The following is a 15478-nucleotide window of genomic DNA, read 5'->3' as shown; positions in this document are numbered from 1 at the left end:
TCTCCTTCCTACTGCTTACACTGGCTTATTTTAGTATAGTCTGGGGTGACACTAAACACCTGTCTAATCCTTTCATACACACCATTCACTTGTCCCGCTAGGACTGGTGTGTCGTGGGCAAGGGGTGTGTCATCTAGTACATCCCTGCCAGTATATTGTCCTCTCACTCTGTTCCAATTGTATGTCAAACACCGTCAAAATTTTTCCTCTGTCTCTACCCCGTTTAAGTGGTAGGAGTCACATAACGGTCTATAGCGGGCAACAAATCCTTCCGGGTCAGTGACTCGGTCGTCCAAACTTTTGCAAGCTTCGGCACACTCAGTCTCAGTCCAGGGTCTGTCCTGATCTCCTGCTACACCGAAATGTGGGTTAGCAACTTCAATGAGGGGGAAGACATGGGTCCCCAAGTTGCTGTTTTTCTTGTCATCCTCAATTATCCCATATTCCTTTTTTACTTGTACTAGGGAGGGATATATTTCTATCTGTGATGTCTCACCCCCAGTTCTTTTCACCTGTGCCCTAGTACCTATTAGGTTGAATGCCCTGTCCCCCAAATAAAGGCGTCAATCTCTTTCTCTCTCTGCACGTCTAGCTTCCTGTACAGCCTGTGTAGAAAGCATAGTTTCCTCATCGGCTTGATGGCCACCGCTTGCAGTGCGGCTCCATCACGCTTAGAGCTTTGCTTCCGTTTTTCTGCTTGGTCTAACTCAGCTTCTTTTTTTTTATTTTTGACTTTCCCTTTTTGCCTGCAACACTTATAGTTATTTTCTCTACCAGAATCTTACATTCAGTTTCAGACTGACTTCCCCTGAAATTATACTTATGTTCCCATTTCTGCAAATATTGTGTGCTGCCGGGAACATGAAACTCCTTATACTTAGGATCTCCCTTTAGGGCAGTCTTACTTGTTTTGTTCCCCATACTCTTTGTCAATGTTAGTGAGGCCTCAGACAGACAAGGTTATAACATAGAATCCACTGCTTGTGTACTTCAACAGTCCATAGGATCAGTTGGCACCGTTAGGTTTACCTCCTGTGCTGCTGCTTCCACCAGTGGCAGACACACTCCAGTCTCACACACTCCAGTCACAGACAAACACACTGAACACCTAACACGGTTTCCCGTTTAGTATTCCCGGAGCTCCGGTCCCTTTACACGGCAATAGACACATACTCTGAGATCTCTTACACGATTATACCGTAGAGGCGTACTCTGATGTCTTTTTTGTGCGGTTATATAGTTGCCCTGCTTAAGCGGTTATACAGTCGGTCTGCTTGTCTTTTTAAACCATTCACTTGAAGTTCGGTCCACGCGTCGAGGTATTAGTCCCCCAGTTGGACACAGCCAACTTCAGGAAGTCTGGTCTACACAGTGAGGCACTAGGCTTCCAGTGGACTCAGCCGACGTTTTACTTTGCAAAACCTTCAAGGGAAGTCCGGTAACCACATGGAGATACGAAGTATTAGCCTCCCAGTAAGACACAGCCAACTTCCAGAAGTCCGGTCTACTGACTGAGGTACCAGCCTCTCCGCGGGACATAGCCGACTTCGCTAAAGGATTCCAATACTGCGCAACTGACGTCCCTCACGTCTTGGTGTCCCAGACGCCCTACGATTCGCAACTCTCTACCTTTTACTTATGTTCGTTGTGGGTTCAGAGGGGTTTTTCGGAATCCCGTTGACTGACGTCCTCAGAGGGGAGAAACGACGCTATCGCACCGGCCCAGTCACGAATTCACGCTCCGGGACTTTCCACAGGTGGCCTAGGCAGCCTGGCTGTCGACAGACTTCGGTGTGTTGAGTCCCTCCTCCTCAGACGGCGAGTCGTGGGAAACAGGCTCGAAGGACTAAGATGTTAGGGTTATCTTCTTCTAAAGATACGCTGGAAACCAACCAGTCTCTGAACACAGAACAACACAGGCAGCTAATATATATATGATAATATAATATATGTTAATATATGCTCCTCCTGTGTGCCACGCCCCCTGATTACCCACGTGTTTTCTCCCAATTGTACCCAGCTGTGTCTAGTTAATTTGCTCAGTCCTGTGTATTTCAGTCCGTGTCTTACCTGAGTCCATTGTCTGTCATTGATGTTAGTTATTGTCTGATGTTTCCCGTCCGTAGCCTTTTCAATAAATCCCCGTTTTTCCCTGAGTTCTGGCTACCTCGCTTGTTTCCTGCCCGCTCGTCTGCTCGCCCGCTTTCACCCCGGAGAGCCAGCGTGACAGTATGACAGACCACAACGAAGAGGCAAAGCAGCAGACCGAGAGCGAACGTCTCGGTCTGCTGCAGGAAGTGCACTACTGGCTCACCCAGCCCGATGTCCGTCGCACTGGAGTGGGCCACTCGCAGCTGCGACCTCCTGCTGACGGTGTCCCCACTTGAGGGCGGACATCACCTGGGAGAGGTGCGATCCAACCTATACCTGCTGATGCAACGACTGACAGCGCGGAGGTTAGGGTTGGACGCACCGGACGCCGCGGAAGATGTTCCACCACCGTCTGTCCTGACAGACGCAGATCAGCCTCCCGCGGCTTCCGTGACCAAGTGGCGGAAGAAGAGGAGAAAGACACCGGCGGTCGCCCCGACGATCGCTCCCACCTCCAGTGCCTGGTCGGTCGCCGGCGGGCTCCCCGACGGCGGCTCCTCCTTCGCTTGCGGCTCCACCCGCTCCTGCGGCGGCTCCCCCCCTCGCCTTGCCCTCGCCATGGGCTCCTCCGGCTCCTTCGTCCCCTTCCCCGGTGCTCCCTCCTGCTCCCTCCCTGGCCCCTCCGCGGGTCCCTCGCCCTGTCTCCTCGGCCCCTTATCGGTCCCCTCCAGCTCCGGCCTCCCGGCCGCCTGCGGCCCCTCCGGCTGCCTCCCGTCGCCCGCTGGGTCTCCCTCGGGCTCCCCTCTATTCCCCCTCCTTGTCTCCCTTCGCTCCTGCCTTTGTCCCTGCCTTCCCCTCTCCTCCTTCCGTCTTTGTCCCGCCTGTCTCTGCTCCCCCTCGCTTTGTTCCTCCCGTCTCTATTCCTCGTCCTCCTGTGTTCCCTCCGTTCACTCCCGGTCCTTTTGTCCTGCCTGTTCCCTCTGTGTCCCCGTTTCTGGTCTGTCTGTCTGCCTTTCCTGTCCTGTGTCGTGTCCTGTCCTGGCTTCTGCCTCTGTGTCAGTTTTGCCTGTCTGTCTTGTTCCCTGTCCCTTGTTGATGGTTTTGGTTCTTGTTTTTCAGGTTTTGGTTCCCCGGTCTCGTCCCGTCCTTCGCCTCCTCCCGGGCGCGCCCGGGGAAGCGCGCCTTTGGGGGGGGGGGGGTTCTGTCATGCCCGGCTCGTCCGCTCAAATATGGCTGGATACCTACTGTCAAAATGAAACTAGGAAAGTAAAACTGGAAGTACAACATTCCAATATTTATACGGCTCACTCTTTGGCTCACTCCTCAGTTCAGCCGTACCTTCATATGTGGTCTGTAGTTTAATTTCAAGAGGAAAGTCACATCGCAGTCTATCCATCCAGCCGTTATCCTAGGGCACACAGCTGGGGTGCCCTCCCGGACGGGCTGCCGAACAGAGAATATCACAGGATTATGGTAATCTGAGTTACAGGCAAAACGCTAAAGAATGCTGTTTAAGACTTTGATTAAATATAATGAATGTTATGAATCGTAGGGATTTCAAAATCCTTGCAAGTAATATAAGTAAAAAAACATACTATTTCCTATTTTATACTTAAAGTTACGTAGTTACTTGAGATTCAAACATTTTCCAACAGAAATCTGAACTAAGGAAATAAAGTCGCAAAGGACAGCAGACAGTGAATGTGAAATTCATTCTGAAAAATAGAGGTAAGTCTAAGTGTTTGTTACAAAACTTAATATCATGCTCTCTAGTGAAACATTTACTGAACTTTATGTAAAAGTTAATTTAACTGTAAAATGGCCTCGTGTGCAAACATGTTTTTCGGTTTCTATTTTATAAGTACATTACGAGTGTCTGTGGTCCATCAAACAACATTATAGAAGATGGTTGCGAAAGTAATTTTAGTGGGCAAACCTTTTTAAAGAATGTAGACAGAGTTTATACTAAAAGAAAACAGAAAATGTAATTTCTGTTATTTCTATTATTTACGTTAATTTAATTTACGTTATTTCTGTTACTGCAATTTATGCCGCATGAATGCTGACCCTCATGAAGGGAACATCCACTGAAAAATTGTGCGTAGAATTGACTAAAATATCTTTGCAAGTTTTTGCAAAAGCATTTTGTAAGTAAATTAAACTGCGGTATTATTAAGTAAAAGTTACTTAATTATTAGCCTTAACAATTTCATGTAAAATATCAGAAAATTCAACAATTACATTTTGGTTTGGAGTAACAGTAACTTTGTTTTACCTAAGAAATAAAACCTAAGTTAATAAAATTAAAGCTATTTTTAAGGTGTGGAATCTATGACTATTAATAAAAATAAAAATATAAAACCTCCAGAATAAACTTTTGAGATTAAAGTTGTAATTTGACAGAATAAAGTCATAATAATTCAAGAATAAAGTCATAAAGTTACGAGAAAAAACCTGCAGTGTTTCAAGAATAAAGTCATTCAAAACTATGCGAAAAGGTTCAGAATCGCGTAAGGACTTTGCGTGGCATATTCGATAAGGAAGTAAGGTGGGGGCAGCATGGTGGTGCAGTGGTTAGCACTGTTGCCTTACAGTTCGAGTCTTGTCGTGGTTTTTTCTCCTTCCCCGCCAAATCAGAAGTCAGAGGGCCGCTTGTGTAGTATCCAGAATTCAGTCTTTATTGCAACAATGAAGTTACAACCAAGGCTGGACACGTAAAGTGTGTCCAGTTCAGTTTTACATCAATTTTTATATAAGTTCTTATCATTTAACAATATCTCGTCACTTAAGCATCATCATTCCTTCAGCCATTCACAATCATTGTTTTTTCCCTTAATCCACACCCCTAGGTGATACGTTTGTCCATCATTTCTTTTACCGTTTGGTCTCTCGGCTGAACATAATGGTGGCACGACCATCTCCACTTGGTTTTTTAAAAAATGCTCAGCCGTGAACTGCTGGTGAACTCAGGCGAATCCCTTCCTTCAGTAATAACCTTGGCAGTTTCAGCCTGTTGCACATTGTCTAACTAGAAGGTTGATAATATATTTGACGATTAAAATAGTGATAAGGTATACGCTAATAAAAGTGAATATTCATAGATTCAGGACTAACATAAAGTAGCTAACAGAAACTTCAGACTAACAAAAGGTGCAAATACATACTCAGTTGATTACATTGTGTTGATTACATTACAGTATAATGTTTACGATGTAATGATTACATCATGGATATTTGGCATACTTTTTAATAATATCATAATACTTGTATTCTACGTTATATAGTGCTAAATAATATTCCATAGTCTCCACCTGGGTCACATGTGTGTGGAGTTTGCATGTTCTCCCCATGTCGTCGTGGGGTTTCCTCCCGGTACTCCGGTTTACCCCTACAGTCCAAACACGTGCTGAGGCTGATTGGACTTGCTAAATTGCCCGTAGGAGTGCATGTGTGAGTGAATGGTGTGTGAGTCTGCCCTGCGATGGGCTGGGCCCCCATCATGAAACATTTAGAAAAAAACTAGAATTTCATAAACTTTCTCAATATCTCTGTTTTTAATCAATAAGATTAAAATTAACAGTGACGACAAAAAACAAATAAATACGACATTCGTAATAAATAAAATTATGTGGAGCAATTATTAAATTAACACAAATTAACAAAAAATTTAATCAAATGAAATTACATCAAATTTAATTACATCAAATTAACATAACATTATGTGCAATAACTATTGAATTACGTAATTTTTTTACATGATCTTCATGAGTGGGGAGGCACGAGACTCGCCATGGGGGTGCATGCATTGCCCCCTACTGCCTAGTGGCTGGCTATTATTCATATGCATGCTGGGCACAAATAGTCCTTCTCCACTGAAGGATGCTGAACACAGCTTATGTGAGACGACCGTTCACAACTGTCACAGCAAACCTGCAACATAACCAAACAAACAAACAAATAAATAAATTCTTTAGGTTTTTAAATCTATGCCTACTCTTACTAGAGCAGAATTGATGTTTACACCTAGACTAATGTTAACACCAAGACTGCATTGCAGAGTGTAATCTAATTTATCAAAACAGTTTTTATATTCATTCACTTTCTCTCTATCTCTCTCTGTCTCACACACACACACACACACACACTCACAAGCATACATAATTATGTGTGTTTTAATTGCATTATTACACAAAGGAAAGTGGAGAGTGACAGGAAATGGTAGGAAGAGAGACATAGAGGGGTGAGATGACATGCAACAAGCGTCCCTCGAATTTACAATTTAAAATTACCCATAGTGTGTGTCATGCCCGGCTCGTCCGCTCCTCGTGTGTGCCACGCCCCCTGCCTTCCCACGTGTATTTCCCTGATTGTACCCCGCTGTATCTGATTACTTTGATTAGTCTTGTCTGGTTTTAAGTCCTGGTCTTACCTGTTAGCGTTGTCCGTCATTGATGTTTTCTAATGTTTGTAAGCGTGAGCTGTGTCCTGGTCCCTGTTTCCCCAGTAAACTCCCGTTTTGCCCCGTATTCGCCTGTCTGCCTGCTCATTGCTCCTTACACGCACGATCGCCGCGCTCGCTGCACCCCGATCGTGACAGAATGACGGACCTCAAAAAGAAGCGGACAGGGAGGAGGAGAGTCCCGCAGGAGACGATCCGTCTCGGCGCCTGCTCGCTCTCCAGGCTTTGGCTCCCGACAGGGGACGAAGGGGAAGTACCCGCCCTACCTCCAGCCCGGAGGCTGACCACACGCGACCCCGATCCCGTGTGGAAATACTGGTTCTCCAGTGAGGACGAGGACGAGGAGCCCTTCCTCTACCCTTACCCGGAGCCGGAGGCCTTTCTTCCGCCGTCCGTTTTTACGGACGTCGCGCCGCCTCCCGCCACCGCTAGGCGCCAGCGAGGGAGAAGGAGACCGGAGATCGCCGGTGCAGAGGACCTCCCTCCGCTGCTCGCTGCAACGGCCGGACCCGAGGAGCTCCCTCCGCTCCTGCCGCCCGCGGACCCCGCTCCCGTGCAGCCGCCATTGCCGCTTTCGCCGCTGCCGCCGCCTGCGCAGCCGCCTTCGCCGCTGCCGCCGCCTGCGCAGCCGCCTTCGCCGCTGCCGCCGCCTGCGCAGCCGCCGCCTGCGCAGCCGCCTTCGCTGCCTGCTGCAGCTCCCGGGCAGGCGCCCCCACTGCAGCCAGCTCCTGTTCCTGACCGTGTTCCAGTTCCTGACCGCGCTCCAGTTCCTGCAGAGGCACCCCCTCTGCAGCCGCCTGCTGCAGCTCCCGGGCAGGCGCCCCCACTGCAGCCACCTGCTGCAGCTCCAGGGCAGGCGCCCCCACTGCAGCCACCTGCAGCTCCAGGGCAGGCGCCCCCTCTGCAGCCGCCTGCTGCAGCTCCCGGGCCGGCGCCCCCACTGCAGCCAGCTCCTGTTCCTGACCGTGCTCCTGTTCCTGCAGAGGCGCCCCCTCTGCAGCCGCCTGCTGCAGCTCCCGGGCAGGCGCCCCCTCTGCAGCCGCCTGCTGCAGCTCCCGGGCAGGCGCCCCCTCTGCAGCCGCCTGCTGCAGCTCCCGGGCAGGCGCCCCCACTGCAGCCAGCTCCTGTTCCTGACTGTGCTCCTGTTCCTGCAGAGGCGCCCCCTCTGCAGCCGCCTACTGCAGCTCCCGGGCAGGCGCCCCCACTGCAGCCGCCTGCTGCAGCTCCCGGGCAGGCGCCTCCACTGCAGCCGCCTGCTGCAGCTCCCGGGCAGGCGCCCCCACTGCAGCCGCCTGCTGCAGCTCCCGGGCAGGCGCCCCCACTGCAGCCAGCTCCTGTCCCTGACCGCCCTGCTGCAGCCGCTCCTGAGGTGCCCCCGCTGCAGTCCCCTGCAGTTCCCGGGCGAGCGCCCCCACAGCAATTGCCTGCAGCTCCAGTCCCTGACCGCGCTCCTGTCCCTGACCGCGCTCCTGTCCCTGACCGCGCTCCAGTTCCTGACCGCGCTCCTGTCCCTGACCGCGCTCCAGTTCCTGACCGCGCTCCAGTTCCTGACCGCGCTCCTGTCCCTGACCGCGCTCCTGTCCCTGACCGCGCTCCTGTCCCTGACCGCGCTCCTGTCCCTGACCGCCCTGCTGCAGCAGCTCCTGAGGTGCCCCCGCTGCAGTCCCCTGCAGTTCCCGGGCGAGCGCCCCCACAGCAACTGCCTGCAGCCCCAGTTCCTGATCTCGCCCCAGCCGCTTCCGAGACGCTCCTGTCCCCGCCTGCTACAGCCGCTTCCGAGGCGCCCCCACTGCAGTCACCTGTAGTTCCAGGGCGAGCGCCCCCACGACGGCGGCTTGCAGCGCCTGGGCCGGCGCCCCCACTGCAGTGTCTTGCAGTTCCAGGGCGAGCGCCCCCACAACGGCGGCTTGCAGCGCCTGGGCCGGCGCCCCCACTGCAGTGTCCTGCAGTTCCAGGGCGAGCGCCCCCGCGACGGTGGCTTGTAGCGCCTGGGCCGGCGCCCCCACTGCAGCGTCCTGCAGTTCCCGGGCGGGCGCCCCCACGACGGCGACTTGCAACGCCCGTGCCGGTGCCCCCTCTGCAGCGTCCTGCAGTTCCCGGGCGGGCGCCCCCACGACAGCGGCTTGCAACACCTGGGCCGAGGTCCCCACTGCAGCGTCCTGCAGTTTCCGGGCTGATGCCCCGGCAGCCTGACCGTGCTCCTGTCCCGGCGCCCCGGCAGCCTGACCGTGTTCCTGTCCCGGCGCCCCGGCAGCCTGACCGTGTTCCTGTCCCGGCGCCCCGGCAGCCTGACCGTGTTCCTGTCCCGGCGCCACGGCAGCCTGACCGTGTTCCTGTCCCGGCGCCACGGCAGCCTGACCGTGTTCCTGTCCCGGCGCCACGGCAGCCTGACCGTGTTCCTGTCCCGGCGCCACGGCAGCCTGACCGTGTTCCTGTCGAGGCGCCCCCTCCGACTGCAGCAGCTCCAGAGGCGCCCCCTCCGACTGCAGCAGCTCCAGAGGCGCCCCCTCCGACTGCAGCAGCTCCAGTCCCTGTCCTAGTCCCCGAGGTGGTCCCGGACAACTCCATCTTGGCTCCTCCCTCTTCGGAGGTGGAGGAGCTGGAATGGGACCCCTCGGGGACAGAACTTGTAACCCCTTGTCCCTCGCCCCGGCGACTTCGACCCCGAACTAGGGTCGGCCTGTCTGTGTCCCGCAGGGGAAGGGGACACAGACGCAGGGCTGGGGTCCCGCCCGCCCTGCCCCCTGGCTCGCCCTCCCTCGCCTGCGCTCTGGCTCGGCTGGCGCCTGCGGGTCCTGGCCCTCCGGGTCGGCTGTCGCCTGCGGGTCCCTCTCCAGTGCCTCGTCGCCCCGCCTCGCTCCCCTCTCCAGAGCCTAGTCGGTCGCCTGCGGACTCCCCGACGGCGGCTCCTCGGTCGCCTGCGGGGCCCCTACCTCCGGCCCTCCCCCGGACGTCGTCGCCTGCTGCAGCTCCCCCCTCCTCCGGGCCTTCGCCGTGGGCCCCTCCAGCTCCCTCGTCCCCTTCCCCGGTGCTCCCTCCTGCTCCCTCCCTGGCCCCTCCGCGGGTCCCTCGCCCTGCCTCCTCGGCCCCTCCGAGGTCCCCTCCGGCTCCGGCCTCCCGGCCGCCTGCGGCCCCTCCGGCTGCCGCCCGTCGCCCGCTGGGTCTCCCTCGGGCTCCCCTTGGTTCCCCCTCCTTGTCTCCCTATGCCCCTGCCTTTGTCCCGCCTGTCTCTGTCCCTTCGTTTTCTGCTCGTCCCTTCGTTCCGCCCGTCTCTGCTCCTCGTATTCCTCCTGTCTTTGCTACCCGTCCTCCTCTGTGCCCTCTGTTCACTCCTGGCCCTTGTGTCCCGCCGGTTCCTTCTGTGTCCCCTCTCTTTCTCTGTCGGTCCGTGTTCCCCGTCCTCTGTCAGGTTTTGTCCCTGGTCCTGTCTTTGTGCCTGTTCTGTCTCTCTGTTTAATTCCCGGTCTCTTGTTCTTGGTTTTGGGTTTTGTTTTTTCAGGTCTTGGTCCCCTCGTCCCGTTCGTCGCCTCCTCCTGGGCGCGCCCGGTGAAGCGCGCCTTTGGGGGGGGGCTCTGTCATGCCCGGCTCGTCCGCTCCTCGTGTGTGCCACGCCCCCTGCCTTCCCACGTGTATTTCCCTGATTGTACCCCGCTGTATCTGATTACTTTGATTAGTCTTGTCTGGTTTTAAGTCCTGGTCTTACCTGTTAGCGTTGTCCGTCATTGATGTTTTCTAATGTTTGTAAGCGTGAGCTGTGTCCTGGTCCCTGTTTCCCCAGTAAACTCCCGTTTTGCCCCGTATTCGCCTGTCTGCCTGCTCATTGCTCCTTACACGCACGATCGCCGCGCTCGCTGCACCCCGATCGTGACAGTGTGTCTCCATCCTCACTACCACAATAGAAACACACACCTCTGACATTGTCTGCAAAAACAAAGAGGTTAAATATTAACCTAGAAGTATTTTATAAACATTGTATACTAACAAATGTTTCTTAAATATTATTTCTATATCTGATCTTAAAGTGCGACATTTTATTACGTTAGTTCTTTTTAATTCATGTCTGATTTAAACAGAAAGGGATTATCTATGACCATCTCTCAATAGACACCAAATTCCTGGAGGAGGGTGCTGGCTATATCCAGCCTCATGTTATTTATTTCTTTCTCTGAGGCGTCAAAAGTTAAATTGTCACCATTAAGAAATCTTTCTGCAAACTGAAGAAAAGTTGGACTGGTATCATTTAGAAGCACCAAATAACTTTAAAAAAATGAAAGATTTATGTTTACAACTGAGTTGTCATTCATCCATCCATCCATCCATTTTCCAAACCGCTTATCCTACTGGGTCGCGGGGGGTCCGGAGCCTATCCTGGAAGCAATGGGCACGAGGCAGGAAACAACCCAGGATGGGGGGGCAGCCCATCGCAGGGCAGACTCACACACCATTCACTCACCCATCCACACCTACGGGCAATTTAGCAACTCCAATTAGCCTCAGCATGTTTTTTGACTGTGGGGGGAAACCGGAGTACCAGGAGGAAACCCCACGACGACATGGGGAGAACATGCAAACTCCGCACACGTGTGACCCAGGCGGAGAGAGTTGTCATTCAACATTCTTAAAATGAATTTGCAGTTTAAAACATAGCTTAAATACTATACGAACCTTTAATGCCAGGACACCACAGGAAACTGCATCTCTCTGGAGCGAATGAGGAAGGGGGCCACATGACCACCTTCAACTCCTGTAGCCCTTTTATTGTCATTGATTAAAAAATTGTTTGGAGTGTGTAACTATGTTGAAGTTCTTTTGTTTGTTTGTTGCGTGTTAATTTAATAATTGCTCCACATAATTTTATTTATTACAAATGTCATACTTATTTATTCTGTGGCAGGGTGGCCTGCTATTAAATGCCCCCCCCCCCCCCCCAGAGTCTTTTCCTTATGGCAGGACGACTTGCAATACAGCTTGTTAGCTGTAATGAACACACGGGGTTTAGAGTGAGTGGGGAAATTTTGGTGACTTTTGATTACTTTTGGTCTGTGGTTCGATGTCAGATCATTTCCAAGCATGACGGTGCTGAGTATGAAGTTAAATGCCGTATTATATTATACAACGACAGAATACAAGAAAGTTTTCAGCAGAATGGATTCAACTAAGTGTCAAAAATATCTTTCAACTAAATCAGTCTCTTCCTGCGACTGAAAGTGACTGTATTTGCACAGACGAGCATTATTGTAGCATTTTAATGAAAAAGTTACTGTTACATTTGTGACGAATTACAGGAGGTTGTGAATGATAAACTTAATGTTCGAATGTAAAAAGGCATGAATGGTGTGTGAGTGAATGGTATGTGAGTGTGCCCTGTGATGGGCTGGCCCCCCATCCTGGGTTGTTCCCTGCCTTGTGCCCATTGCTTCCGGAATAGGCTCCTGACCCCCCGCGACCCAGTATGATAAGCGGTTTGGAAAATGGATGGATGGATGTATGCTGACTTACGTAGCTGTTAATATCAACATATTAAACATGTATTTACCTTTAAGATATAAAATAAGGGTACAATATCCAGTGGAAATAGTTAATAACAAATAAAACGGCAGTAGAGAAATAGGCCTATGTTATATGAGTTACAGCTTAAAAATTCCGAAGTCGGTTTGTACTTATACAGTATCAGCTAGAGCAGGCTCGCTATATGCATTATGTGTGTAATTCTATAAAACAGAAAAGCATGATGTCTCCGTTGCTGCCCTTCTGCTTCATACCTTCAGGATTCCAGGTGCCGATGCATTCTTGGTTCTGTATAGGATCATTTTTCGAGTTTAGATCGCATGAGATCGCGTTTATGTGCAAGGTCCAAAGGAAATAATGTACAGCGATCAAGAGATACCTGAAGGTGGATATGTAGCAGGACGTTAACGGCTATATTACTTTTCCATATCAAGTGTTGTGTTTTTACACATACATTATTATTTGCTGCAGGATACTGTGTGTATATTACAGTCCGATTCAAAATGCGAAGACAAATCGACGCAAGGCTATAATGGCAAGGGTTTTAAAAATGACGAGAACGTTAAATTATTTTCTAAATTGATTTGTTATCGGTTTAATCACTATTAAAAAGGGGACAGGGCTTTCATAAGTTGATGTACCTTTGCTCTCATAAGGTTTACAGCCTATTGAAAAATGTGCCCGACCTCAATCAGATAGTACTGTGAAAATGAGACTCAGTTAAATATTCCTTTATTTAACCTGTCCTGCTGTAGACAGACCAAAGCAATACTCGCACAATGCAACACCTCAGATATCCAGTGTTTTTCAGTCACATTTTTATAATGATGTTGATTATATAGAAACTTATGAGGTCGTACTTATACTGAAAATAGATTTAAGTTGAAATAAACCGGCTTAAACTAGTTTTATGGTTGCAATGCAGGTCGGGGACTTATACAGGAAATATCATTGATGTTCTACTTAGTAAACCGGACGACACGTGATTTTCCGTCCCACAGTGGCGATCATCGCTCATTGTTCTGCAGCTAGATCCTCTTGCCCTCAGACTTACTGAGTGGGAAAACATGCTGTAACGTGGCTTATTTTAGTCAGGGGTGCTTGTAAATCAAATGATTACCTGCTTAAATGAAAAGCAGCTGAACAGGGATCCATGTAACTTCCCAAAAGGTCCAATGGATCATGGATGTTGATATGCGGCCAGGATTCGGGTTTCCTGACAACATACTTTGAAAAAACTTTTAAAGTTATCAGAATAACTGCATAATCTTGCTTTGGGGGGGGTAGCCCCTATAGCCAGTGTTGCCAACTTAGCGACCTCTGGGACAGTCAATAGCGACTTTCCTTGCTGAGGAGTTCGCAACAGTGCCTGTAGCAGCCAATAATGTAATAACTGGAATGTAATAATTCTTCTATTAGCCTATCCAGTGAAATAGCTGCTTTTTTGTAGCAAATCTACTATTATTAATTGCTTTCCCACCTCACTACCCTTTTTTGAACCAGGAACTTTGTCCTGTCCGCAGCACAGGAACGTTTTCTTACTGTAGTTCCTTGAAGGTCGGCCAAACCCTTCTTCGTCCTTACTTTTCATTGGACCGTGAATTACTGGGGAGGTGTATGCAGGAATAAATTGCTGATTGGTTGACCAGTTCAATAAATTCGATGAAGATTTTAAGTACTTTGCTCTGTTGGAAACCTAACCACTTATTAATAAATCAGGTTCGACTTAACGGGGATCAGGCATGGCTTATTAGAGCCCTGTTAGAGAGGAAACAGGAATGGGCAAAGAAGCGGGATGTGACAGTCCCCCCCCCCCCCCCTGAAGCATGCCCTCCTGGGGGGGGGGGGGGGGGGGGGCAGAACCCAAGGAAGCAAACAGGGTGGGAAGCAGATTGGACACCAGACTAGAAGGGGCGACTGGACAGAACTGACCAGACAAGACAGAACGCGACCTAAAGCCAGCATAAAATACCACTAGGGTGTACTGGATATGACTGGGCAGGACTGGGAGGAACGATTAGACGATTGACACCATACACAGCAGATCAGGCCAGAGAGGCTAAACAGGGCAAACCTCTGACGGGAACAAAACTGGGGCACAACACAGAACAGATGACATAACTAAGGACACAGAGGTCAGGGCAGGACCAATGACAACAGGGGAAATGACCAACACAACAAAGACAAGGTGGACAGGTGAAGGGACAACCAGGACAGGGGGAAAAACAGACAGAGACAGCAGAGGGCGTAGACCAGGGAAAACAAAGGCAGAATACGGCAGTGGGGGCATGAGTGGGGCAAAACAAAATAAGAACAAGGTTTGGCGGGGGGAGGTCTTCCAAACTTCGGGATGCATGACATCGACTTAGGGATACGGGATCCCATCTTCAAGGGGCAGTATGCAATATGGAGATACAAACAGAAACATACTTATTAATGCATTAAATAAAACTGAGGTGTAAAAATTATTCCATCAGCTCAGTCATTGCTCCACTACTTTTATCTCTATTCCCAACAATTCCGCACAACTTCCAAGTTAGTGGTGGTGCTTGTGGTCAACCAGTCAGTAAGATTATCACTGGTAAGCCCCTTCCCAGTAGTTCATGGTCAAACAAATGGTACCTGCTCTGGAGTAGGGACTAAAAAAAAGGCCCGGAACTATCTCTGAGGAACTATTATCAAACCGAGTTCTTTCAGTGGGAACACGACACAAGTTCCTGAAAACGGTCCTGGGTCCTGAAAAAGGTTCCTGGAGTGAGAACGTGCTTAATAGATATTGACTACAAAAAAGCAGCAATTTGATTGGGTGGACCTACACAAAAAGTGGGTGGACCTAGGCTACCCTTAGTTACACCCCTGCTATTAATACGATTTTAAAATAACTTTTTATTTTCCCAATAGATGTACCTTCAAAGCTCAATTTAGAATTAATATTAAAAAACATCATTTATTAACAGTATTTTTTTGTAATTTGTGAAATTAACATTGTTACGATTAATTCATAACTTACACACCTACATTTTTTTGTGTTTAGAACTGAAATCATGGGAAAGAGATCGAGTAAGCCCCTGGAGGTGGCAGCTCTCGGAAGACCCTTCCAGCTGGGGATGCTGTATGATTGCCGTAATGATTGTCTCATTCCAGGTAAGTCGCTAAATCAAACAACTGGTTTCTGGTTCTTTACCAGATTGCATACAGCTGCAACTCTAGGGTAGAGTTTTCAACGAGAGACCACTTGTTTTTAAGAGTTTATCCCATATTGTGAAGAGGATCCACTAAGTGTACATGATACCCTGCCTCTGAGGGTAGCTTATCTCCTGTAGCTCAACAATTACAGCATTGCACTAACAGTGTGCAGAGTGCCCACATGTTCAAATTCCAGAAATTGCAAGTGTCATGTGAAAAAGATTGTCATAAAGC

General features: G+C 50.1%; 2 protein-coding genes across 2 annotated transcripts in view; both read left to right on the top strand.

Annotated features, from left to right (window-relative positions):
* LOC125705198 (stonustoxin subunit alpha-like) overlaps positions 1-15478 on the top strand; it is a 216497-nt gene that overhangs the window by 122899 nt on the left and 78120 nt on the right. The window lies entirely within an intron of this gene.
* The window catches only part of LOC125704463 (interferon-induced very large GTPase 1-like), a 39755-nt gene continuing 27288 nt past the window's right edge, over positions 3012-15478 (top strand). Inside the window, exons 1-3 of the mRNA XM_048970028.1 lie at positions 3012-3564; positions 3747-3819; positions 15093-15202. Of these exons, the coding sequence (XP_048825985.1) occupies positions 15103-15202 (100 nt within the window). The 5' untranslated portion in view covers positions 3012-3564; positions 3747-3819; positions 15093-15102. The remainder of the gene's footprint in view (positions 3565-3746; positions 3820-15092; positions 15203-15478) is intronic.

The sequence above is a fragment of the Brienomyrus brachyistius genome, chromosome 12, assembly GCF_023856365.1.
Source record: "Brienomyrus brachyistius isolate T26 chromosome 12, BBRACH_0.4, whole genome shotgun sequence".
In the NCBI taxonomy this organism is placed as follows: domain Eukaryota; kingdom Metazoa; phylum Chordata; class Actinopteri; order Osteoglossiformes; family Mormyridae; genus Brienomyrus; species Brienomyrus brachyistius.
The sequence above is the reverse complement of the archived record's forward strand: the minus strand, read 5'-3'. Positions and strand labels throughout refer to the sequence as shown.